At 36.9% G+C, this 27,436-nt stretch overlaps 1 protein-coding gene across 2 annotated transcripts in view; it reads right to left on the bottom strand.

Annotated features, from left to right (window-relative positions):
* Positions 1-27,436, bottom strand: part of AGPS (alkylglycerone phosphate synthase) — a 48,393-nt gene that overhangs the window by 10,449 nt on the left and 10,508 nt on the right. For both annotated transcript variants that reach the window (XM_071561881.1, XM_071561880.1), the window contains exons 2-16: positions 26,465-26,554; positions 22,530-22,620; positions 18,087-18,207; positions 17,931-18,005; positions 16,248-16,319; positions 14,372-14,451; positions 12,097-12,177; positions 10,913-11,038; positions 8,832-8,940; positions 8,289-8,416; positions 5,712-5,763; positions 3,391-3,467; positions 2,116-2,228; positions 1,342-1,411; positions 346-407 (exon numbers count right to left, since the gene is read on the bottom strand). In XM_071561881.1, the coding sequence (XP_071417982.1) occupies positions 346-407; positions 1,342-1,411; positions 2,116-2,228; positions 3,391-3,467; positions 5,712-5,763; positions 8,289-8,416; positions 8,832-8,940; positions 10,913-11,038; positions 12,097-12,177; positions 14,372-14,451; positions 16,248-16,319; positions 17,931-18,005; positions 18,087-18,207; positions 22,530-22,620; positions 26,465-26,554 (1,347 nt within the window). The remainder of the gene's footprint in view (positions 1-345; positions 408-1,341; positions 1,412-2,115; positions 2,229-3,390; positions 3,468-5,711; positions 5,764-8,288; positions 8,417-8,831; positions 8,941-10,912; positions 11,039-12,096; positions 12,178-14,371; positions 14,452-16,247; positions 16,320-17,930; positions 18,006-18,086; positions 18,208-22,529; positions 22,621-26,464; positions 26,555-27,436) is intronic.

The raw sequence follows: 27,436 nt of genomic DNA, 5'->3' as shown, positions 1-27,436 counted from the left end.
CTTTTATCTTCACTACAGACTTCTCTGTTTGAATGCAGCTTATCCCACACAAGTGCAGTTAGGTCCAGCTTCCTAAATAGGACAATTTCAAGTCCTAAATTTATTACAGTAAGCTAACCTAAGTAGAAATATTACTGAATGCTTGATACATTACATTTAGAAAATCCTGATATGTAACTTAGTAGCAATTTTAGCAGGAACACATAGGGGAAAGACTCGAGGCACATTAGGTAGAATGCAATACACATAAGGCCTAAACTAAGTATCCCCATGAGCAAGCAAGAGTTAGGAATAATTTGAATGAAATAAAGTTTTAAGAAATTCTAAAGAGTAATCACAGTTTACCTATCCCAAGGAACAGAAGTCTCAAATGATTCTCCTATTACATAGTAATCCAGGCCCAGGTCCTAATAAATAGAGTGAGGAAATTATCAGTAACATTCAGCATCAACATCTGGGATTCCAGTGTATGCTACACAGCTAAGAGCTGAACAACTTTGTATGAGAAAATCAGAAATTCTCATTTAGCAAAAACACCCACCTGTCCCAGTGACTTAAGTTTATTATTATGAAAATAGGGAAGCACTTAAAAGATAAAAATGACAAACACTTTGATGTCATGGCTGCAGTGAGACAACTTGTCAGGCTGTCAGTATGTCTACACTAATCAAATACTTGTATCACTATAGTACCAACCCAAGAGCTTCACTGTGCTAAGCAGTATAATACCTAGTAGGAATGTTTATTTGGAATGTAGTTACTATCTAGGTGGAATAAAGACTCATATCTTCCCATTTTACATACAGCCTACTGAAACAGAGGGAAATTCAGTTATTTTTTCCTGACTATAAAAGCCAAATAAATTCAAGCACTTGGGATGTGCATACCATTTTGCAAAATAAAAAATCTCAAACAGTAAGACTAAAATTCATAAGAACAGCTGCAGCAGTTTAGACTAAAGGTCCATTATTTTGGAATTCTGATTCAATCCACAGTCATAAGCAGATCTCCAAAGAAAAGTAAAAAGCACAGGAGTATTTCAAGAATTCTCCAAGCTTCTGATTCCATTCAACCTGTGGATTCTTCCATCTAATTTTCTCTATTCTTTATAAGAAACTGTTTTCTTAACAAGAATATAAATTAATGTCTGTATGGTGTTTTGCAGATGAAGTTCCATGAATAGTCACTAGTCAGAAATGGAAGAGAGAACCTCTGGGAGAAGTCAGAGATATTCAAGGCAACCTGCACTTTGATTTTAGAGAAAATACCTTCAAAAAACACCTCTATGTTTTGCCACATTAATTAACAGAAGTTTCAGCAGATAGACAGAAGCTGACCTACCCGAAGGTAAGCGATAACAAATGTCAGCATGTATCCTCTCTGGCCATTATCTTCTCCTGCTGCCAAGCCACTGAAATTTAAAAGAATTTAATTAACTTTCCAGCAAAGTCACCAGTTTACAAGAAGATTTATAAAATAACTTTGATTATTAAACATATGTGCAAGTTTAGCTGCCTAAGCTGTGTTAAAATAGTTATAAATAGTAGGGTCTCTTCACTAGAAATCAGAAGCTACTTCAGACTAGTACTTTTAACTCTTTGCATTTGTCTTTTCATTCCATAACCTGAAGAGAGATGAAGATAACAAAACACTTGATGTGATCGTAGAGTAAAAGGCTTCACAAAAGAGCAGAGAAACACAAGTGGACCTAGTATCTCCTGTATATTAATTTATAGGAACCTCTGTAACTACATTTCCAGGCACGTTGAATGTGTGCACTTGTACGCTCACAGGTCATGAGGGCAGGACTTAATATCTGAAAAGTGTAAGAGATGTGAATGAATTAAAAAAAACACGCACAAAAGCCACAGCACTAAAGGCAAAGGAAGCCTTACTTTTACTAATCTAGCAATGATCATTATGAAAGCATTGGTTTCTAAGAACAAGAAAGGGCTATTTATCAAAGGGAACATTCAGCAGCTAATCGACTGCTGCCATTTCAAACTAGTAAATTGAGAACATATCCATACAAGATCACTAAAAAATACAGTAGGCCTATTTTTCTGAATAGTTAATTCCCAACTTCACAAAGAAAAAGGTTTTTGAAAAACATACCCAAACTTGGTAGCAATATCATAGACTTGCTTTTCATGTTGAAGAACCTTCTCTCTGTCACCCTCAAAGAGCAAGGTAGCTACACACAGTATGTTGGGATCAAATCCTTTAAACTGCAAAGAGAGACAACTCTCCATTATTCATAATCTATGTGGTAGGATACAAGCAACAGGTTTTTACTTTTCAAATACATGGTATGTGCCCTGGTCAGTAAGTACTGCTGCAAAAAAGAGGAATGAGTGGAAAAACCCCCATCTTTCAAAAATTTACTCTCAAAACACTGAAGTCTTTCCTTTAGAGGACACAAGTCAACTGAAATAACAGAAATTACCTGTCAACTTTTTCCTTCTATTAAAAGGCAGAAGAGACATAACAGCTGTCTACCTATGCTGTAGAAAAAATAGATCTGAAATGCTTTGAGCAACAGAGACATTTATATTCTATCAACTATTCAGGTATGGAATATGACCACATAAATGTCACTGCTCCAAAAACAGTTGTATCAGCAGTGTCCCACAGAAAATCTCTATGCTGGGAAGAAAAGGGCTATGGACAGAAAATAACTTCTGAACTCATGGCAGAGAGCATATCCCAGCAGAAATGGGAAGAAAATTTCAAAGGTTTAATAGTAATGCAGTGAGGATGTTTGTATGGCTTTGTTTCAGGAGGAAGTCAAGAGTTACATCTTTCCAAGTGGTCCAAAAAATAAGTGCCTTACTTATTTTCAAGATACCTTTTATTATTAATTACCTTCAGTGACTTACCACTACTAAGCAGGTTTCAGATGTAATGGAGATGAATATAAAGTTGCAATCAAGTTTAATAATTTTTTTCCACAGTTTATGAAGGGTAAAAATTTATGATTTAGATCAACACATTCTCACAGAAGTCTAGTTTATTGTAATAACAAGGTAGACCATGACTTGACAAAATCTGCAAAGTGAAAAATATCCTACAGCGTTAGTCTCACTCCATCAGTAGTAACTGATGAACACTGGTCTGCAGATAAACTGCTTCAGCCTTCTGTCACGACATACTATCAAACAAGGCACACTAATCTCATTTACAGGCAGGACCAGAGACAACAGTTCTCATGGAGTAACTCCTCAAACAGATAATCTCAGTTTGAATTAAACCACCTCTAGAACCTCAACATATCTTACATGGTAGTATCAGTTACACACAAACTCAGCTGCATTAGTAGCAGTTTAGCAAAAAATCTTCAATTTTATGAACAGCATGAAAAGCTTGAAACAGTATTAAACCTCTAATTACCTTTGTGATGTAGAATTTTTTCAGTCCATCCAAAAATGACGTAAAAATTGATGCAACTTGTGGTTTAAGAGCATGACCTTTGGCAAAAAGCAGAAAAAGGTGTGTTAAGGCAAACAGAGCTCTTAAGATTCCTACTTCAAATGAGCAAATAAAACATGGCTTGGTAGTCAAAATTGTTAGAATTGCTTGTAGCACTCTGATTATCAAAATCAAAGAGAATTCTCTCTACTCATTTAAGAGATGATTTAGGAAAAGGTTACATTAAATTTTTGAAGACATCTGTACAACTGTGCACAAATATTTGACAATTTAATTAAGGCTGCCCTAGTTTAGATTTCACAAGCCAATGGCACGTGTAAAAATTTTAAAGAGCACTTCATTAGTTTTTACACCACAAAACTAAGCAAAAATCAGTGACCTTTTTTTTTAAAGTTATGCCAAAACCACTGAAACAAATAGCCCAAAATGGTGCAAGTTAGGCATTAAGCAACTTTTTCCTTAACAATCATGTCACTTGTGTGAAGTTTTCTACATAAAGCTAGTAATTGCTTCCTTAATGACAAACAGGGAACTAAAATTACCAGGCTATATAAATGGTGTCTTGGAGCCTGTTAAATTAACATCTCTGCCTCAGGACTGGGTTTAATTGGTGAAAGCCTTTTAGTGTTTGTTCCATTGTTTTCAGTCACAAACAACTTCTAAACTCCCATTACTGCTTCACTTTAGCAGCCTGGCATCTGGCTTACATGCTGTGAGCCCAATTCATAAAAAGTTATGCACCATTTACATGATACTTCCTTCTAAAATACTTCACAAAGTATTTCCTCATGAATAACATATGAACTTCAGCAACCAACTACTCCACTTTCCTTTTCAATAAAGGGGGACACTCTCTCTGCAGATATAAAGCAAGGAATACACCTCCAAGGACACTTAACTAAGCACACACAAAAGCACCAGATAATAAAAGGACATGAATTTGTTAAATCACAATCCAAAATGTTACTTAATAATGACCACAAGAAAAATCAGTATTAACAAACCTGAAACTATGTTTAAAGCCTGCAACTGGTCAAACTGTGCTTTTCCATTAAAAAGAAAAAAATGCATCTGATTTCTGCTAGAAATGTCTGAGTGGTGAAAGAGTGCAGCACAAAAGATTGAGCAAAGCAAGCAGTAAGGCCCAGTAAGACCTGGGCCCTCGGGTCTTACAAATCCCCATTTCCCTGGTTTGAAAAATGAAGTTCAGCTTTCTCAACATCACCATATTAATGCCATTTCAAGTTCAAATTCATCACTGAGGCTTCTGTCCAAAGGAAGTTTCAGAAATTCTGACTTGCTGAGGTGCTATTAAAATAGGGGTTTCAAGATCAGTCACACATCAGATTTTCATCTTGTGGGTACAATCAAAATGGCATGGTCTCAGCAAGACCTTCAAGTTCTGCAAGCTATTAGCTTTTGGGCAGTGGAACTTTAGGGTCACCATGAGAGTGTCTTGAGCCAGAACATACCTTTTGCCACATTTACTAGATTTAAAATGACAGGTTTCCCCAAGAAATACTAAAAAATGATTGTACTGCTTATCTGATATTGTCCCATTTAGGTATTTGAACTAGTGGAAATTTTACAAAATCTTTGTCTTCAGTAGTCTTCCAGTAGCATCATTTCAACAGTTAAAGCATACAGCTTAGTTGCATTTGCATAGTTTAAACATTTAGTACATCTGAACTTCTTTTGAAAACAGACAGCTCACCTTGGACAAGTATGTCATTGCCTCTCTCCTACACAAACAAATACTGTCACATCAGAATATTTTAAAAAAACCTACTACTTCTAAGGAATCTGTGTACCACTTGTGATGCTTTCATGAAATTTAAAGGCATCAACCTGTTTACCTTCAAAGTAAGGTGCTGGCATTCTCCTCATATCCAACTTCTCATTAATATTCTTAGGAAGAAAATGTTTCAAGTATTGTACTTCAAAACTGTAATCTCTGCTCCTTAACAGCAAAATAGAGGAGTGACTCTAGAATTTCACACTCACCAGTAGACTATGTCCAGACAGAAAATGTTGCCAAAAAACTCATCTCATGTATTATGCAGACCATGGCTCTTTACTAACTCAACTAGTTGATACTGTTTCCTCAGAGACAAAGACAGGCTTCTGTTTTCTGAAACTACACATTATGGCAATATCTGGAGTTTGAACTTCATTGCCTTCTTTGTCCAGTTTTGATAAAAAGAATTATGACGCAAGACAGACTTAAGCTACTAAAAACTCCCTCAAAACAGATACTGCTCCATGATCATCTACACACTTACCAAATTGAAACTGTGCGTTGTCGACAAGGCGAATTGATGCAGGAGCACATCTCTTGGAGGCAAAATTAGGGGAATAAGAGGGAGAAAGAATAAAATTATTATGTACATAGTCCGTTTTGAAAATCACTACATTCAAATTTTCACTTTAAAATAGCATAACAAGAAAGCACACTTTGATACCAGAGACCTATGGCCATCATTATAATTGGAAAGTGGTGGCTATAAGATGGAATAGCAACATCTCTTAGGTATGTCTTGCTGTAATGCATTAAGAATTTTCAGTTCAACCTCAAGCCAATATAGTAACAGGCAAAAAACTTTGACCTTCAACTTCTGAGTATTTTTCTAAATTGGCATATGAACGAAAGATACTATAGCTGTTTAGTGTATCAAGCTTACATTGCTATGTAATCAGAGATACACATAAAATACAAATCCTTTGGAAAAGTCTAATTGTTGAGGGCTAACCCTGGCATGCAGCTAAGCACTACAGAGCTGCTCACTTAACCCCTCCTCAGTGGGATGGGGGAGAAAAATTAGGAGGGCAAAAGTGGGAAAATATGTGGGTTGAGATGAAGACAGCTGGTTAAGCAAAATGGGGGAAAAAACCCATAAAAGTAAGATGCCAAAAGCAATCAATTAACACCAGCTGACCAATACCCAGCCAGTCTTCAAGCTATGGCAACCCTTGGGAAAAATCCCTCCTCCAGTTTTACTTATGATCATGATGTGATACAGTATCTGCCTTTGGTCAGTTTGGGTCAGTTCTCCCAACTGTGTTCCCTCCCAGCCTCACGTCTGCTCCCAAAATATACTTGCTGGTGGGAAGAGTAAGAAATAAAGGAAGCCTTGATGCAGTGTACACACTGTTCAGCAACAGCTAAAACACTGGAGTAGAAACACTGTTTTGGTCACAAGTATAAAAGCTAACACCATACAGGCTGCTATGAAGAAAGTTAACTCCGCTCTGGCTAGACCCAGTACACTAATGCTCTGCCATCAGACTGCAATTAACATCCATAACTGGGTCTAATCCAGACTCTGCACTGTGCAGAAATCTGAAAAACAGTTAAGAACAGCTGTCTTGAATTAGATAAGCTTCATGCATATGCCTGCCTACATTGTAGAATGTCTGATGGTCATGTCCAGTCACACTGAAATGTATGATCAGAGGAATACGACAAAGTCTGAATTTTAGGGTAGTCATTATCCATTCACATGGATATGGGAGTACTCCCTTTCACTTCATTTCACAAGTTCGCCCTTCATAAAACCATTAATACCTATTTGGTCCCACAACAGGAAGCAGGAACATGAAGAACTAAAATAGCTCACCAGGCAGGTTGACAAAAGAAGGCTGTATGAGCGGTTTTAAATGAGACCAACCTGCCCACAACCTGCAGGTTGATTATTCTTACATTAAAGTGGACTGCTACATAAAAGAAACAGCTTTTCAGAGAGCAATCACTGTAATTACTACTGAGATTGATGCAACAGAAGCTTAGAAATGGAGAAACAAAGGTGGAAAATTGTGCCCTTTTTTCCCCTCTTCTAACTAAGCCCATGAACAGCGAAAAGACACTAGTTCCTTCATTGATTTTAAATGTTCACCAGCCATATGATTAAGCAATCCCAAAAAGTCTGCTTAGGTACCTTTAACAGGAAGGACAAGCACTAGCAGTAGAAGCAGGACAGAAAAACTGGCAAGTGCTGCTGACTAGCACATACATGTCATTCACATACCAGTTTGAACATCTGGCTTGGAACATTAAGCCATTAATTTAGACCAATCACAAGAAAAAATGTAAAGCTGTATTTAGTTTGGCATTAATTAAAACATTTCTGAAATTATTTCTCCGATTCAGGGTACATTCTACCACTTGATATGTTTTTGCACAGAGCAAAGAAAAGTTAGTCAGTGGAGAAAGAGGCTAAACAGTGTAAGATTTGTTTGGAAGCACAGCCTGAGGAAAAAGAATTTGGATACCTGTGCATGAGTTTTGCTACGTGAAAACATCTGACCACTATTCTCTATTTAAATGCTACAGTGTAGCACAATTTCACCATGAATATCCATCTCACCTGAACATGTCACTGTGCTCCAGGAAATTATTTCTAAACACAGGCCATATCCTTCCATTGCACTCCTTTTGTTCCTTTGCCACTTCAGAGCCATAAATTCAACTGCCTTTCACTTGTATGCTGTAACTTAATTCCTTTAAATATTAGTTCCTTTTACACAGTCCTAATTCATCTCAGGGTAAAGTTCTCAGTTGAAGGAGATGCAAGGCCAAATTTTTTGCGCTGCAATATGCAAATAACTCCCACTGAAACATTAAAAGTCTTGTCCACATTTTGGCTCAGAATACCAAGGAAACTCACAAAATCCTCAATCATCAATTGCATAATTTCCAAAAGCCTCATGGACCATATACTCTGTTTCATGGACCACATATGCTTATGAGTTTCCTATCTCAAATTCTTGGTTATCAATTGCCAGAAATACTAAAGCATCAACACACCCCTACTGCTAGAATCTGTGTCCTTGAGCAAAGTCAACATCTAGCTTTCTTTTACCTGCTTTGCCACCTCCCTTAAGCAGGCCACCCCTCGTTCAAAGTTGGGGAAGACCACAGAGCCGTATTTCTGGTATTCAGGGACTGGGCGAATCTTTATCGTAACTTCTGTAACCACTCCAAGCGTTCCTTCGGGAGAAAAGGAAAACTGAGCAAAATGTTGTGGGATGTTACTCCATTTAACAACTTTTTAGCAGGATGCTGTAAGTTAACATAAATCAGAAATCCCAAAAATTCAGTTTGCAGTAGTAGGGGATTTATTCCTGACTTTACATGGTGAATTCCTATAAAATATCTTCTAAACCATGAGGTTTGTTACCACTCTTGTAGGCTAACTCCATAAGTCCATTTAAAGTACTGTTAAAAACTATTTAACTTCACAGTCTTAATTAAAGTCTCAATGCATTACCCTAACACAAAAAATTCTGCCTGCACAATGCTACCCATTAACACCCTGGAAGCCACAACAATAAAGATGGTCAAATAATCAAGCTATTACAGACGTTGAATTAAGATGCAGAATGTGAAATTATTGTGCTTATACCTTCAGATCCCATAATGAAGTGATGGATATCAGGTCCTGTAGACATGCGAGGTACTTGACAGTTTTTTTCTACTATTCCTCTAGGAGTCACCATTTTTATATGAATCACCTGTTAAAACAATATGCAATGACTATAAATGCTAGCATTGACTACAGATTTTTATTGTGTTTATTTTCTACAAAACATATTAAGCTTGATACAGTTCAGCTTTGTAGATTTTAGACATTCTGTAGGCAACTCCAAGGACTTTTGGGATAACCCAAGGACTATTACCAACAATTATTTATAACACAGCATGGTTTCCCCACACAACAGATTGTTTACAGTTCTATGGCAAATCACATCATCAACTGCTGGCTACATGCAGGCAATACCAGTTAAAACTGTTTTGTTTCTCAGTGTAGACAGAACTTTCTAAACGCTAGAATTTTACTCAAGAACATATACAGTACTTCAGAAAAAAAAAGTGACAGTTTAAACTATGCTTAAGTCTTGCTTTAGAACTGTTGCTTGATAAGGATAATATAATTCAGTCATTGATTGCTACAGAAATGTTTCTATTAGGAAGAAAGACAGAAGTAAAATTATAAATATAAAATCTGCCATAAGACTGACATATATATAGAGCCAGACGGTTGGTTTTTTAAAAATTTTTTTTCAGTGTTATTACTTCCAGCTTTATTCAGGCATAAGCAACAAAGCCTGGATGTTTGGGGGTTTTTTTAATCCTATATTCAATTCTTTTATACTAAGGAAGGGTGAGGTTTTAGCTTTTTTTTTTTAGTGATGCCTTTAAATGAAGTAAAATCACTGAACTTCACCTAATGGCTTTAAAACTTTCAAGCACAGGTAGCTAAGTAATTTTCATTATATGCAATTTATGAACTGTTGATTCTGCAGTAAGTGGATTTTAGGCAGCTTATACAACACATTGTTTCAAGATATTAAGTTTCCTCGGAAGGTAAACACTTCCCTGAAACATTCTCGCTATGCCATTTTGAAACTCATGAACTGTTCTGAAACAATTTTCAATCCTATTTCTTCCTAATGAAAATTTCAGAAGCTGTTTTAGCCTGAAGTTATGCTTCCATAATAGAAAAGTCTTCTGCTCCCAGTACAAGGAAAACTACACCACTGAGTAACACTTCAGGCAGCAGGGGAACAATGACACCTCACAAGTGCTACTAGTTTTGGTTCAGCCACATCTACTGAATAAAAACTGTGTAGTTCCTGCCAAGCTCAGCCACTGACAGTGAAGCGTTACAGCTGTGCAGAGAACAAAGAGGTCTGAACCATGAGCTGACGAAAAAGCCTGAGGTGACTGGGGTAGATGACCTAGACTGTGCTGCAAGAAAGAAGGAAAAAATTCACAGGTGGAAGGGTTATTGTATGAACTACAGAAAAAGCGGGAAGTTTGAGGCAAAAAGGCAGGCAAAGTCTGAACAGTGATGATTTAAAAACTAAAAAAATTACCTGAGTTAATATAAACATGAACCATTGAAATGCTTAAAACAAATTCAAGAGTAGAATACTGCCATTCCCAGTCCATTGCTTCCTTAGGGTTCCTACAGACCATGTGATAGTTTTAGATTTCACCACTGTGTATCCACATGGTCAATTAGATCAGCCTTCTGATTTAAAAAAACTGCTAGGCTAGGGGAACATAGAAAGATGGAAAGAGCTAGCTTGTTGCTAGAATTAAATAGTCCAACTAGGCATCTTCAGGTACACACAACAGGTAGGAGAAAACATGTGATTTCTGGAATCACTCTAAAAGTTTGGCAGGATTGTTACACTGGATTAACAGAGAGCACAAAATGGTAGAAAACAGCACCAGAGTCAGGACAAGGTAACAATTCCTTAGGCTGACCAGTGAGTACCCAAATGAAAATTGCTTTTAGATCAGTGATAAGGAGTATTACCATTAATACCAAAAGCAAGCAAACAAGCATTTAAGATTTGATGCCAAAACTGTGTCATGCAAAGAAACACAATTTACTCTTCCTTTCTCTCACTGTGAGTCATTATAAAAGTTAAATGTCCAAACAAAATAATTAGAAAAGGTATCAGAACTGTTTACCAAATCTTCAATGTTTCCATAGATGTTTTTTTTCATGCCTGATGCTCGTGTTGCTATCCATCCTCCTAGTGAGCTGAACTCCATGGAGTCTGGTTCATGGCCTGTACAGAAGCCACTTTCAGCAAGCTAAAAGAAAGGAAAAAAACACATTCTAAGGAGTCTGCATTGGCTTAGTACTCTCAATTCAATATTCTATATTTGTTTGGGTTTTGGTTTTTTTAAAAATAAATCACACACCCATTGACTCAAGCACAAGTTTTATTTTTGATATGTACGTGAAATGCAAATTGTTTCTGATTCTGCTGTGCATATACTGTGCTACATATCACCCTGTAATACTCCTGCCCCATATTTTAAAACCAAGACTTCTATTGTTCAAAAGAAGGTGTGAATTCAAATACACATGGAAAAAGTTATGACTAAGTAACTGCCAACTTTGCACAAATGCTGCCCAATAAATAAGACACTTAATCTCTTTTCTTTCTACCCTAATGTGATATGCAGCAGGTCTGCAGAAAATGTGAGCAAATTGCCTGTACTTAATTCTCTCAAGGAGAGATGTGTTTTAATATACAGCCATCTGGTTGGGCTTCCTGTATGCAACGTTGTCAGCTATTTGGAATGCAGATCATGCATTCCTGTATATTAAACAGTCACTTGTTTCTCATTTTTCTGTATTAACTTGGCATTGCCATCTGCACAGCACCTGAGGTTGACTGGTTGCCCTCAGAATTACAACACAGAAGCTGTTGAACAGCAAGAACTAAAGACCAAGTAGTCTCACATTAAGTGATACCTGCATTAATGCTTTTGAGACAATCAATTTGCACTGACCAACTGATAACAATCATGTTGGACAGCTGTATTGAAGTACACCATATAATGTGGATCATGAATTATGTTCTGTTGTACAACATGGTTCTAATTTGAAGACTGGAGGTCCCTTCTGTGCACTGTCTATGACAATTCACCTGGCTCATGGTTCGCTCTCTTATTAGAGGAACTTGCGGCTTTATATGTTTACTGGTCATATATTAGGGAGGGTTGGTTCACAACCAGCACATGTAATTCTTATCACACCAGCTGCATGAGAATACCTAAGAATCAAGCTGGAATTCAATGCTTAGGAGGAACACCTAAGAAAAATACGAAAAAATACTAGACACTTAACCAGATAAAAATACCTGTTTTTCCAGATCTTGCCCAACAATGCCAGCTTCTACACAAGCTGTTAAGTTTTTCTCATCTATCCAGAGAATCCGATTCTGTTGAAAAACCAATCAAAAGTAAGAATCAGTGTTTAATATATTTATTTCCTTCCCTAACACTATAGGATCAACATGCTTGGTTATACAATTTACTATTAATACCACTCCAGTTATTACAGCAGTGGAAGCTGAGCCCCCTCACTTCCTCAAGCAGTTACACCACAGGTTTCAATTTATGAAGTTACCACTGTAAGAGTGGAACAGACTTATTAGCCTATTTACACCAAGAATAGTCACAGAAACTAAGCAAAAAAGCCAGAAATAATTAAGTCAAAACTCTTAGAGGAGTTAGGTAATATTGTGATTTTCACAATTAACATGACTCAAGGTGCCTGAATCTGACTATCTGGGCATTAAGAATACACCAAGTAAAGTATTCTTAGACATACTGCATGGGTTAAATAGAGTCCATCCAGTTATTCCATTCAGCCCTTGGATATTGACATAGTACACCAGAAGTGAGATATACTACAGGATGTCAGAGTAGGCACATACTTTAGAAATTTAAGATACTTGGAAGTATTACATCATGTTATCTGACAAGACGCTCACTGTCCCATCAGCATATTCTTCTAAACAGGAAAAATAGCAAACACTGTAAGTTACATGGTGCACTAAGCATGATTCTCCATGAGGACAATTCACATGAAAGAGAAACTTAACAAATATGGCTAAGGAACTTAACAAATATACTAAGGACACTATAGAAGTTTCTGCTTCCACTCTTCATTCTTTAGTACACTTCTGGTATACTTCTATAACTCTGTGTATTAATATTAGATGGAAGGAGAACAGCTGTAACTTTTCTCTGCCTTGATTTTTCAAATTAATGAAATGTGGACATCTGGTAGTTGAACTTAAACAATGCTTTTAAGAAATTGACTCTCCCTCACAAAATACGGGCTAACTAATTATTCAAAGCCAACAACTTAACCTCCTTATAGCCACCTTAATTTCCAACTGTTTAAATAATCTCAGATGCTTACATAAATCAGTTTTTATCCAATATAGACCCTACTTATATATTAATATATATACATATTAAAAAAGTAAAGCGCAGGCAATCATATTAATTACTCCAACATACACAGGTTTTACCTCTGACAATGCTTCTTTTCACCTTAATTTCCTTATTTTCTGTCTTCATTAATGATTACAAGAATTGCCTGGCAGTCATTCAAGACACATGAAAGTGGTCTATTTTCTGACTTGGTGCATACTTACATTTCTAACTGACAAAAAAGCACGATAGTAAGAATTAACATTTCCTTCCCACTCCCGAACCAGACATAACCCAAAGCTGTGGGCTATGAATCAATGAGTTCAGACGAAGGCCTGCGTCACTACTGCAGTCCTTGGATTTCACTCTACATAGACACCTGAGGCGCTTCCTTCAATATGCAACTAACGCCTCTGCAGAAAATACCACTTTGTAAGAGAGACAAACAAGTTTAACTGAGGGACCACTGAATGGAGAGGACAGAGCCAAAACCCAGGTCTTACCTTCAAGGCTAAAAGGGTTAAGCTCAGCAGGTATTTGGAGGCAGTAGAACCTTACATCAAAGATACAGAGCTCTTTCTGAAGCATCTCATTACCATGCAGCCATAAAGCTATCACTTTGAAAGTATAAAGCTCCTTCATAATGGAAAGATGAAAACTAGCAATATATTTTACAGAACTTCATTTCTAGACTGCCATAAAGCTATGAACTTCACATTCTCTAGATGTTATCTACACAAAAAAACCAGAGGTTTTTCTTGAAAGTTTATCCTTCAAGTTGATTTATAGACACTAGGTCACATTACTAACTTTTGCTTTAAATAATTTAAAGTCTGCAAAAACTAGTGACATCTGCAATAACAACTTCCTCTTAGCCTTTCATTTAACCTCAGGTACAAGTTCCAATATAGAAGACAAGCGATTTCCTCTGATTTTCACTTAAAACTGCTATAAGAAGGCTTTACAGTGACCTTATTTCCTTACTAAATACATACAGGTCATACGAAGTAGTACAGGGCTAACATCGGAAAAATATCGCAACCTGAAGGAATACCAATTTAATCACGCATGCTACAGATTAATATTTCCATCCCTACTTTATTCTTGCAAAGAAAGAAATGTCCTAGTGATCACCACAGTAACTGTATGATAATTCAAAAAAATTTCAATAAAACATTAAGAGAGACAAACCATTTGTGACGTATCCAGCGAGACAATTGTTCTTTTTTCTTCTTCAGGACATTCAAGGGCACTAGAGACACTTGTCCCTCCTGCAAATAATGGGAAGGATATTGTGATCATAAAATTCGCAGGTAGCTTTTCTTCCAATACCATCTCTCTCTCTACTTTCTGATATGGAACTTAATAAAATACCACTGAAGTTAACTGTTTTGAGGTTAGTGATTAGCCTTTTAAGGTCATCCCTTCTCCCAAACCGGTTTTCACAAAATTAAGGCAGCAGTGGAGCTGGACAAATTCTTTAACAGCACTCTATAAAAAATGATGACATTCTGTGACCATGTCAGCTCCTTCTGTTAAGGCCAGCACAGAGTTTAAAAACAAGGAGGAGTAAGAAATTACAAAGCCACTGAAGAAACAGAGAGCTATGCTTTCTATACATTCTTTAGACATCACTATGGAAGCCACTACACTTCAATCTAAAACGCTGGCTTAAGAAGTCTATCTTACTGGAAGGTAATACTTATATAAAAGTAAAAAAGAAACTGAAAGGGTATAAATATAAAAAAAATTAAATCAAATGTCAGACTTCTCCAGAGTTTTCTAATGTATCTTTATAGGACGTCACAGAACAGCTTCCAAAAAGTGTTTTGTTTCCCTAAGACTGCAAAAGCCACTGGAAAAGGACAGTAGGATGCTAAAGAGATCCACAGCAGGATATGAGAAGAACAGACAACAGCAAGTACAGAAACAGTGCCAGCTAGTAAAACTCTCTTCAAGAGCAGTAAAGCCCATCACCTTTGTTTCCAGTGACATTTGCCTAAAATACCAACTTCATAAGCTGACTGTAGTTTACTATTAACAAACTTGGAAAACAACCTGAAGATCTTTCTGTATGCTGGTCAGTGAACAAGAGTCAGTATTCCTGCTTTCAGCTATACCAGTACTAGTACCAACGGTGCCTTTTAAGTCTTGCAGCTCTCCAGATGCATCTGGCAAGGGTGAGACTGTTTTAGGGAGGAACCAGCTCCACAACTCTGGTATCACCAAGTGACATGTTCATCTTCTCAAACAGTAAATATCCTTCCTACAAGGCCTATACTCCCACAGCATAAGCAAGTACCAAGTAAAACACAGATTTATACCACAGATTTAAGAGTTCTTGACAAAATCCTTCTCACAGAATGAGCTCACGAAAGCCAAAATCTCATGCTCCCTGAGCTCTGTGTCAAAATAAGACAGCTCACAACTCCACTTCAGCAGGCTTAGAGGAAAAAGCACCCACAATTAAAATCCTGAAATCCTTTAGAAATTCTTTAGGCTGAGAAAGACACAGATTGTACAGGCCTTTACCTGTACTCTGTTCTTGGAACACTTCCTAAAAAGCATCTGCCACAGGAATCTCTACCTTTCACACTGAAAAACATCTAAATAGAAATGAGAATAATTTTGCAGTACAGTGTTGGACCGTAATCCTCCCTGAAACTATAAGCTTCAACAGTACAACAAAAACCCCTTATTTATACACGTTCTGAGAAGACTGCACAAGTAATACACCCAAAACCATGGTAGCTCTTATACAGATATTTGCATCTTTTGATTTATATCCAAATTTCCAAGGCACAGAGGTAGATTTCAGCTTCATATAGTCATTCTTTTTGCACATTCAATATTCAAGGCATTGACATACTTTTAAAGACTTCTACTAAATTGAATATAGCTGCTTTTAATACTGCAAGATCATAAGAAAAATTAAGACCACACTTAAAATACTACTAAAAAAAATCTAATTATTGAATTACTGGTATACCATATCACATATTTAAATTCAGGTAGAATACATTTTCAATAATAACTTTAAACAGGTATGAGAGTTCATAACACTTACCACCAAATGGTATTATGCAGAGATTGTGTTTGCAGGCTAATTCCACAATTTTAACTACATCTTCATGGCAAACTAAAAAAAGTCCAAACAGTTAAATACCAGGATTTGCACTTAGTACAATTATTTGCTTATTACTAAATATTGCAGTCTGAATAAGCAGCAGCTTCCTTTCTGACACCAGGAAGACATTTCAAAGTCAGGCACTAGATAAGAGCTAGGTTCAGAAGTACTGGAGTTAGAGAAAAAAGTTCAGATCTCAAACAATCCTACATTTGAAAAACTAACTACAGTCTTAGTCTCTTACTCTACTTATGGATTGAGACCTCCTGCAAATTCTCAGGGCAAGATGGGCTACCAAAAAGTTAACAATTCATCCTAATATCTTGGAGAAGAAATCAAGCTTAAAGCTTTTATTGAAAATAGGCTGTCCAATTTAAGTGAGAAATAAGTCTCTTCCGAGAGCTGGACAAACAGCTTTTCCTTCCTGGCTGATGTTCAGTTTCAGAAGTGGAGTTACTGGTGAAATTTAGTTCTTCAGAACGCATTCTGTATCTGGTCAAAGAGGGAGGCAGAAATGCTTGTGCGCAGACAAGTAAAAGGATCAAAAAAAGATCAAATACATCATGCACCTGAGTTCATATAAACAGCACAGAATGAGCAGGACTAAACAGTTTCCAAACTCTGGCTACTTTGCTCTTGACACACAGAGCAGTTTTAAATAAATGCAGTTAATCCTTCTGTTTCATCTGCTTTTGGAGCTACACAAAATACAAGCTGTGGCAAGTACTGCTCATAGTCACCAATGCTGTCACATAAGTACCTATTCTCTAGTACCAGATTGCATCCTACAGTGCCTCTTTGTGCGCTTCCCATATGTGATATTTCCTCTAAATAAAGGAGGTGAAACTGAGCTAGGATTAAGTTCTTATAAGAATTTTTTTGTTTTTTAATGTAGTGCAGCTATCAAAGTTAAAAAAGGTATGGGAAGAATTGGATTCATACAGCTGAACAAAACTACGGGTACTTAGATCAAATGACTTGTTGCTCCACTACTGAAGAACAGCACATGAAGTAGTTCCTGGTAATCAGCGACACAGGACTTAAGTAAAAAACTTATTTGTATCCTTCTACTAGACAGAAGCAAGCACATTTTCTGTTACAGATTATCTCTAACAGCATTAATTATTACTCTAATTAAAGTGGGCCTAAACTATATTCAGACTGCACTTCAAGTCAATGATTCTTTGTAAAGTGTTCTGAGTTTTTACATGCATGTCATAAAACAAGGTTCTCTAATGCAGATATTTCACTACCCTTCTACCATCATGCAACCCTTTAAAACCCAAAATTTAAACTGCCATTTAGACAACTACTCTTGGTGAACACACAAGTTCACATTACACTATGATTACTTAAGTCATGAATTCATCTGTCAACAGAAGCTTCAGCTATATTTAATAATAAATTTGATTTTCCCATAAGATGATGGGATTTCACAGACAGCCTGCAGTCCCGATGTTAAACAATCACGAGTACCATTCATTAGAAAACTCATTCAGTTTCTGCAAAGATGAGTAAAGTCAGTGAATCAAGAGTCAACTTTCCCATGACTACAAAGTACAAGACTTTAGTAAACAATGGCCTCCCACATTCAGAAAGGACAGTAAGACAATTAAAGCTTACCAGGCCATACAACTATATCAGGAATTCGCTTAAACATTCCTTCCCTGAGTACAAATATCTCATGTAGGCAGTGACCTGAAACACAAACAATAAGGTAACAAGTTCAAACAAGGAAGCATCGCAAGCAGTGCAGTTACATAAATGAACTTCTCTTACCATGAGCTCTGAATACCCTATCTTCTGCATCCTGGGAATATGAGATTTTAGTGGTTCTAAGATCCTGAAGAAATTCTTCATTTACAATGGATGGAGGTACATCATTAACATTTAAGGATGCCTACAATACAAGAAAACACATCCATTAAAGAGAGGTTAACGCTTACAACATTTCTGTACAACAGAAACAATACAAACAGGCTAATGCTGATACCCAAACAGAACAATTCCAGATCAGAAAGAAATCAGTTCTCCTCCACATCTTCAACCATAAATCCAACTTATCCCACACAGTAATCAGCTGACTGTATGCACACAAGGAGTTTTATTTCAGTAGCATATGCTTATCTTTCTTCCTCCTGATAAATTTGGAGAAATACACTAGCTTATGAGTGCATTCTGAACAAAATACCTTTTTTAAGACTTCCCAAGATACTAAAATACCTAATAAAGCCACTCCAGCTCCGCAAATTGTTTTACTTAAGAGTTCTGCTGTCACTAACCCACTTTCCCCTTTCCTGTCATGTACTGGAAGTTAAATCCAAATTGGACCAAAGCCTAATCAGAAGTCCAATGCAAGACACAACTAAGTCTGACTATCACATAACTGGGATGCTTTAAGTAGCCTTCACCCATGAGAAAGTTCATAAAATCCATGTTGAGTCACAAACATGCAGATGTTTCCAGAAAGCCTCCAGGCAGAAGACCTGATCAACACATTGGAAAAAAGTTTTTCTTTCAAAGAAGCTACACAGGACACTTTGATTTAGCAACAACAGGCCATAGGTCCATAGGGAGAACCCCTGTTTAAGGTTTTCCAGTGACCCATTTTTCCAGGTCCTTCTGAAAGATGTCTTGCCTAGTACTTTTACGGATGCTCAAAGTGCAGACCTAGCCACTTAACTCTCTTTTCTGAAGTCCACTTTACTTTACTGGGCACATGACAACGCAGTTCATGTGCCAACTTTTTAAGCCAACTGAAAGAATAAGAATTTACAGGATCCATTTAAAAAAAAAATTCTTTGTAGACATTAAGTGCAAAACTGTTACATGCTTTGAAGGTTCCAAAAAAGCCATGTTTTTCTCCTTAAAAGTGGACCAAATATGGATAATCTTTCTAAAGGAATATGTCTTCTATTACAAATGGCCTCTAATTAAAGAGTTCTTTAAATAGATAAAAAGCTTGTCTTATGACTAAAATCTAGTTTCTTCACTTCAAGTCCTATTTCAAAAGAAAATGGTCAAGAATCTTATTTGCCATTAACAAAGTCTGTTAAGTCTGGGAGCAGAACTGGAATTTTTTTGCCACCATTTCTTCTATTTTAAATACACTTTTAAAAATCAGGAGTTGCACAGAAATTAGTTATAAGAATGCAGTGCTTCCACATTTCTGCCATGAAAGCCTTACTGGCAAATCAACTGACACTGACCCAAAGAGAAGAACACGCCTGCACATTTTTGACAGAGCTATCAGGAAAGATTGGGCTGCCTAGTGATGCCACCAAGGGCTTGATTACAGCCCCACCAGCAAGAAGCATTTTGCACTAATATTCAACAAGGTCAAAGAAACAGACATTTATCCATAAATCTTACCTATGCTTCTTGACAAATTCAAAGACTGAATAACAAAATGGAATTCACTTTTCTTCCATCTTCTGGAGTCTGTCTTCTACAAAAAGAAAACTTACACAACTAGGTTTTCTTTCTTGGAACAGAGTTTTGCCTCTCTTTGCTCTGCTTAACCTCTAGAACAGCTGATACTTTTCCCCAATATGTGTCTTAAGATACAATCTTAGAAGATAGTACCAGTTAACAAGGCAAGGGCACGAAAATTGGAGATTAGTAGTCTCCTATCTGTCACAACAGCAGCAGTGTATTCTGAATGTGCTGAGTCTCAAAGGTTGAGAGCTGAAGGGAAGACTGTAATTTCCACGGTAAAGTTTTCAGATCATTAAAAGATCGGTGGTGATGGAACTTGCCTACCAGTGTCCACTCTACAAGAAACTATGTAAGGTTATGTAGAAATTAAGAGTATTCACAATAATAACTCAGAAATAAATAGCTGCATGAGATGTTTGTCACTGATAGTAACATAATTTACAGGTTAAAAAGGATAGCCAAATGCTTGGTTTAGAATTTTCACATAGGACACATGGCATAACATAAATGTAGTTTTAAGAATGACTGGACTTCTGGACAAGGGTATGTGCAATCCTGACTTGCTTTAAGGATAATACTATATTTATTGAAATAAGGTGTCAGACAGCTGAGAAAAAGGCTTTTTCCCTCCAATATATTCACCCTGTCACCTAAAAACACAGATGTTGAAATTGAGTGTTTTCAGGTGGGAGGCACACCACTACTATCATGATTTTAGGAGCCAGTCACAGTAAGAACAAAGGAAGTCAGGTCTTGGATTGTTGCTCTTACTGCTCTGCTATCAATGCACGTTCACGCGGTGCTGTTTGCTAGCCCAAAGAACAGAGCTTCAACAGAAACTTGGGAAACATGAGAAACAAACAAATAGGTACCAAATAAAGACCCTTAAACCACTTCTTTTAAGAAAAATCCTTTCTAGCTGTGCTTACATTTCATATTTTAAACTTTTGTTTCTTCATGGATTTCCACAGATAGAACTATTTCCTATCATTTCAAGTTGAATGCCCAATGCTTGAAGATCTTTGTTCTCTATAAGTGAGACAAACTACTTAAAGCTGTAACAATTCCTTGCAGATGGTTTTAAGTATCTTGATTTTTAATTCTCCCACAAGTTTTTTAATCCACTAGTTTTTATCTTCAAGATTAAGAAGTTAGTATTTATCTAGAAAAATCTTAAACACAATGACAAAAACCCCCTTTATTTATTCTCATGGGAATGAAATATTTTATGATTTGTGCACTGAAAGGCTAGACAGGAAAGCCTATGTGGACTAGGTCTAAACTTCTGTGTTAGGTCTGGTTTGAAAAATGAAGAAACATCAACAGCCTTTAGCATCACAGAAGCAGGTACACTTACTGTTGTTTAATTAAACAGAAAAGTCACATGCAACAGGGAACCCTCCAATCTTACAGAATAGAGGCAGGAAGAGAAAGAGACAAATGAACCAAGAGATCCCTTTCCAAGGCTGTTCCTATAACTGAGTTTTTTCATACTTGGATGATAGCAGAAGGCAAATACCCAACATAGCATGACAAACTGAAATACAAATTAGGAGCTACAACAGACAGGAAAACAAGGGACTTGCAGCAATAACTTGAGACTCTCTGTGAGAAGTCCAGATACAGATCAGAGCCTCAGAAGAGTCCTATTCTGTGTCAAGGTAGCCAGTCTGTTTCAGATCCCAAGTCTATCAGAACCAGAGGGGTACAACATAACAAAAATGCATTCAGCGTTGCTGGCAGATATCCCAAGGAGCTGGTTTGAAAGATATTCTATGGAATCAGTACCTGTCCTTCAACTCTACTTTTTTCTATACTGTCTCCATATGTAGAAAGGGAACACCAGTTTTCAAGACCTCTGTTCATAGCAAGTTAAAGCAGCTGCCAGTTAAGACCAACCCAGGTCAACAAAAACATATTGAGATTAATTTTTTCAAAATATACTGGCAGAGGAAGATCCTGTAAGACACAGAAGATGAAAGAATGTCTTTGAGTAGAAGACTGATGAAACATTCACGTTTTCAGGTCCTAGGAGACTGGATTTCTTTGAAGCAGGTAATCTTGAACTCACTCAAAAAATGGGTACAGCTATTACCCAAAGCAGGGTTGCTACAGTCACAGTACAAGCACAGCTTGCTTCCAATACTGCTTAAGCAACTGTCTTGTCAGGAACCTGAAGCTTCAAAGGTATTCTAATAAGGAGGGAGTCAGGTCTCCTGACTCTAACGTAAGTCACACTTTCTAAAAAGCAAAGTATGTATGATTTACAAATCCAGAACATTCCCAATGTGTTATTTTTCCAAAAATATTCAGTTCAATCTTGAGTATTCTGGCTTTCAGCACCCAGGCATGTAAAAAGGAATTACTGTCAAATTAGAACTTTGACATCATTCAATACGCTGAAAACACATCACAATTTCCCTTCCCTGTATCTTCTGTCTTTGTTATCATGAACAACATTGATGTTGCATAAACAATTCCCTCTGGGCTAACAGTTTCTACAGCCTTGAAATGCCAGTTACAAGTGAGGGGAAAAAACTTCCCTGTGTGGGAAACTTTCATTCCAATAAATGTACTACCAGTTATCCTGAAACCACAAGTCATGCAAAGGCATGAAAGGTTTCACATAGTAATTCTACAGTAAGTATTTTTTTCAAAAACTTGGAGGTATTAATACACTATATTTAAATCAATTACGTGCAACACCTGAATCATCTTTACCAGTGTGGTGTTGATTATCACCAAGACTAATGTTCAAAGGAACTGGTTCAGCTATTTACTTACTCTAGAGGTAGTTTTGTGCTCCAGACTTGCTCCAAAGGTTTTTTCTATCCATTCCTTAAAAGTTGGTAATACCATACCACCTAATCTGTACCTGAAAAGTCAATATTACATAGGGTCATTTTAAATGAAAAGAATGTATGTCAGATACACTTCTTTCAATTCTACATATGCACAAACAGAAGTTTTAAATCAATTTCTTTAGCTACAAGCCTGCAAGCTTCTGCACATTTACTTTTCATGCAACTGCACAGTTCATTGTATTTAACTGTTCTGTACTTCACACAGAATCAAATTGCTTGTCAGCATCCTAAATATCACTTTTCTTTGGGAATTGTAACAGAAGGCTTTACAGATATCCCACCCCACCACTCTTAAGAAAGGTCTCTCCCTTTCAGGAGTGTAGAAAGCAGTGCCACAGTTTACATGTCAGTTACAGAGAGAGGATGTGAGTACAGACACACTGCAATGTAAATTGCAGTCCCAGACACATAAAACCACTTCAGTAAAAACCCAAACAGTATGAGAGATCCCTCCATCATCAAAATGCATCAGAATCTGTCAAGCAATGTGAAATTATTTCCAGCACAAACTCTTTGTCAAGAGCTGAGCCATGTGACAAATGCAGACGTACAGACAAGGGGCAGAGGAGCTGCTTGCTGACGACATGCACCACATGTGACAGCACAGAAGCCTGGGGACACACTTAAAACAATGAGAAACTACTGCTATTAACTGTATACATATACATACCTTTTGCATGTTTATGTGTGCACAAATATTCTCAGAGAAGAAAAAAAGAAAGATCTTTCTCTGGGATTAAGAGCTTTCAGTAGCTGAGAATCCTTACCATAGTTTTCACTTGGGTCACTGCATTAGGCCTAATGGGTCTTTCCTCTAAGATTATTCAGTCACTGTTAATTCAGTTATGACCCTGTCCTTCATGGCTGGTGCAACCAACCCTACAGCTGAGTAACCTATTACACAGAAAGATCAATTTCTCTTGTTTCCTCATCTCAACTACGCCCCAGCTCTTCTACTCACAGAAGACCCTACTTTATTCCTAAAGGACTACAACCTTAATTCAAGCTAGACTCTTCAGCATGGAAGAGAGGGTTCAGTCATGCCTCCTGTAACAGCTGTTACTGTTTCATCATACCCATATGAAAGTCACATGAATTCTGTGAAAAGGAAAGTGCAAGAAATAACAAAAGCTTAATGCATTTGCATTAAGAGTTTGCAATGAAGGTAGAGAGACTCAGGTAAGTTTGGTGTGTTTTCTTCTCCAGACCTACCTTTTGGTATTTTTAACCTATCCCTATAGCTAGTTTGCAAGGGTAACCTTAGTCACTTACTCAAAGAACAAACTAAAGCTATCAGAAAACCCAAAACTTTTTAAGTCAAGACACAGACCAAAGTCACAGCATAGAAGGATTTAGTGAGTTTACTGCAGAGTGCAGAGCATGATTGCGAGCTTTGCTGACAAGTTGATGGTGCAAGAAGCCCTCCTAAAGACCTTCCTCCCGCCACAGACACACTCCAAAAACAGGTTTAGTTGCTCAGACTAGCAACTGAAGTGGCAGAGTCTGTAATAAAAACATTATTTGACACATGGAAAATCATAGTCTGTAGGGAAAGTAAACAGGGCTTTCATAAAGTGAAATCTTGCTTCACTAATCCTTGGAGTTCTATCAGGGTGTAAAAACAGAAAGTGAATAAAGGAGATAAAATGAACATGAAATTTGACATGCCTTTATACTTCCACTAAAGTGTTCACCCCAAAAGTTATTTATGAAAATACATTGCTACAGTACTGAAGAAAAGGTTCTTCTCCAAGCTGAAGGATAAGATAAGGTTATGCTAAGAAGGAAAGGGCAGGGAAAGACTATTGTCCAAGACACTCAGGAGTACAGTTTGCTGCATACTGGTATTGGAATTAGCTCTACTTAATGCCTTCATCAGGGATCTGGATTTATCAGTGGACTCTCCAACAAGGTGAATAATGGTACGCAATTTTGGGGAGACAGACACTACCCTGATAAAAACTCAGGACCTGAAAAAACCTAAGCAGATAAAAGAAGGTGAAAAGTAAGGTAATTGCAAAAGTGAAGAAAAAAAAAAAAAAACCACATTACTTGCACATATTGCAGGATCATGCTGGTAGTCAGTATAGAAAAATTCATGGAATCTTCACTGACAACATATAACATCAGCCAACAGTGCTATGCATCAACTGGGCAGGTATAAGAAAGAAGACAGTTCATCTCTTTTTGCTGCTCTATAGAACAGGTGTATCCACACCTTGAGTGCTGCACACCCAGATTTTGTTCCTATCTCCCAAAAGACCTAGTGTAGCTAGAGAGGGTGTAGAGAATAGCAACTGTAAAGACCAAGGGACCTTACAAGTAGAGATTAAAAGGCCCAGGACTCCTCAAGAATGGAGAAAAAGTACAGGAGAGGATATGATTAAGTCTTACATCATCAATAACACAGTAGACAGGCCAAAGAGCTATCATTCACCTACTCCTGCAACAGGATAAGGGATACTTGTTTCAAAACACAAGTACTTTACAACTGCAGTTGTAACTTGCTGCCATGGGATGCTGTATAGGCAGACAGTATGAGCAGACTTGAGGTTATTAGACCAATTTATGGACAACAGATCTGTAAGTGGGTTCTGAAAGGATGAGGCACCTACAACACCTTTGCAGATGACTGTTCTGTTTTCACTTCAAACATTCTCTTTTTGCCACTGTGACAAACTATTCTATAGAAACTACACTGGTGTGGCCCAACAAGGCATTTCTAATATTATGTCTCAGTTAGAGAGAGAGAATGTAGATGAGGCAAAATCCCAGCATTCTCCCATTCTAGAACAGCGATTGGTGCTCAGCAGTCACAGAGCAGCTGAGCAGCCTTGATCCTTTCTATCTCTCTTTATCATATATAGTGCTTTGATTTTCTGTGCAGTATCTCCCTAAATATTATAGAGTGAGCTGTCTAACAGAAGGTTCTGCATTTTAATTTGGCCTTGAAAATCAAGACATTAGCAACTGAAGTGTTCAACATCCCAGTTAGTTTTCTGCCGCTTTAATGCAAACTGGTTTGTGCTGGTTTACTCAAAGACCAGGAAGGAATTTTTATGAAGGAGAATACTTATTTCAAACTAATTTCTCTTCTCCCTTCTATTTTTTCACTCTTATGAAAAGTTTATTTTTTAAACCAGGAAAGAGACTGCAAGATTACTTTCCACTTAGGTAGAAAAAAAAACAACAAAACAAAACAAAACAGTAAGATGTCAAGTGACAGGTTTAAATTTCACTGGAAAAAAATTCAGAGGTCCCCAAGTAGACTTAATTTTAATGGCATTTCTCAAAAAATATATTTCTCAGAAAAACAACTTTGTTGTACAAAGGGTTAGTGGGTAATTAATCCAAATTGGTGCCACTACAGAACATATAACTGAAGAGCAGTTTTTAAGGTCAGAGGATGAAGCAGCTCCATACACAATGGTGAAGAAACCCACAACAAATTGGAAGTTTAATAAAGTAACTGGTTGATGCTCAAGAGATTCTCAAACTGCAGTGCCCTGCTGTGTGATATTTAAGGCTTCAGAACATGGTGCAGATTCTCAGTCTGATTTCATTCTCTAAGAAAAGTTTAAGGCACAGAATATATAAAAATTACAGAGAAGACTCATATTGATTTGTCTTTATAACACTTTTAATTACCCTTTCAATAAGCCACAGTCTATTTTACCACCTTAGACTACTGTGTATAGACTTCAGTAAAACTGTTAAATGCAGAACTAATAACCTACTCTATGAGATGAAGCAACTTTTTTGCCTTCTTTGGATTAACTGTACTGTGCAGCTTTTAAACTTTTTTCAATAGAACTACTAAATAAGATACTTCATTGACATAAATTTTCAGCTTACCTTCTTCCTGTGAATTCTGCTTGACCCTTCTTATTGAAGATGAATTTGGAATCATTATATCCCCATCCATTCCACTTCAAAAGTTCTTGCCTTCAAGAGAGAAAAATAGGCAAGTGAGAATATTAGCATATTGCAGATTCAAAATTTGGAAAAAAAAAGTTTTATCAGACAGCAATTCAGGAAATCAGGTACATATCAAAAGTGCATAGCTTAGAGCCAACAGAAATTCTGAAGCCACAACCATTATTTCTTCAGATTGCATCCTATGACTTGAAAGACCAGCAACTCTATAAAAACAAACACCACCTTAAGTCAATGTACACTGTATAGAATCATTAAGGTTGGAAAAGACCTCCAAGATCATCAAGTCCAACCTTCAACCAAACACCACCATGACAACTAAACCACAGCACTAAGTGCCATATCCAGTAATTTCTTTTTCTTTGTTTATGTTTCTTCTGTGTAGAGAGATACAAGTAAACCACTGGGGATAAAATGATATTCTTCAATTGGCATCAGTAATGTTTGCAAGATGCTTGGTTTTAAGTCTATACATAAATACCAACATACAAATAGGTATTATCTCAGTATTTTCAGACTCAAGACGACATTTGGTATTTTGGAAAGTCAAAACCAACTAACCCCCAAGAACTGCAGGAATAACATATCAAATATAACCTGAATGTGATATTGTAAGAAAGTGAATAAATAAAAAACAAACCCACAACTGCCAAAATACAAGTAGAAAATTGAAAAAACTTAAGCATGACCATAACAGAGGATCTCTTAGTTACGATAAAGTCATCAGAATTATATCAGTGTAAACATATTTAAGACTTAGGAAACACACACTAATCTACTTCTGCTTTAAAACCTTGTTATTTATTTACATTACAAACAAAGTTACTAACCTAAAAATTGAATTTTAGTTAATAAAAATGCATCTCAAAGAAGTCTGACAACGGATCATTT

Source organism: Pithys albifrons, chromosome 8 (assembly GCF_047495875.1).
Source record: "Pithys albifrons albifrons isolate INPA30051 chromosome 8, PitAlb_v1, whole genome shotgun sequence".
Taxonomy (NCBI): Eukaryota; Metazoa; Chordata; class Aves; order Passeriformes; family Thamnophilidae; genus Pithys; species Pithys albifrons.
Note: the sequence above shows the minus strand (reverse complement) of the source record. Positions and strands in the feature narration are given on the sequence as shown.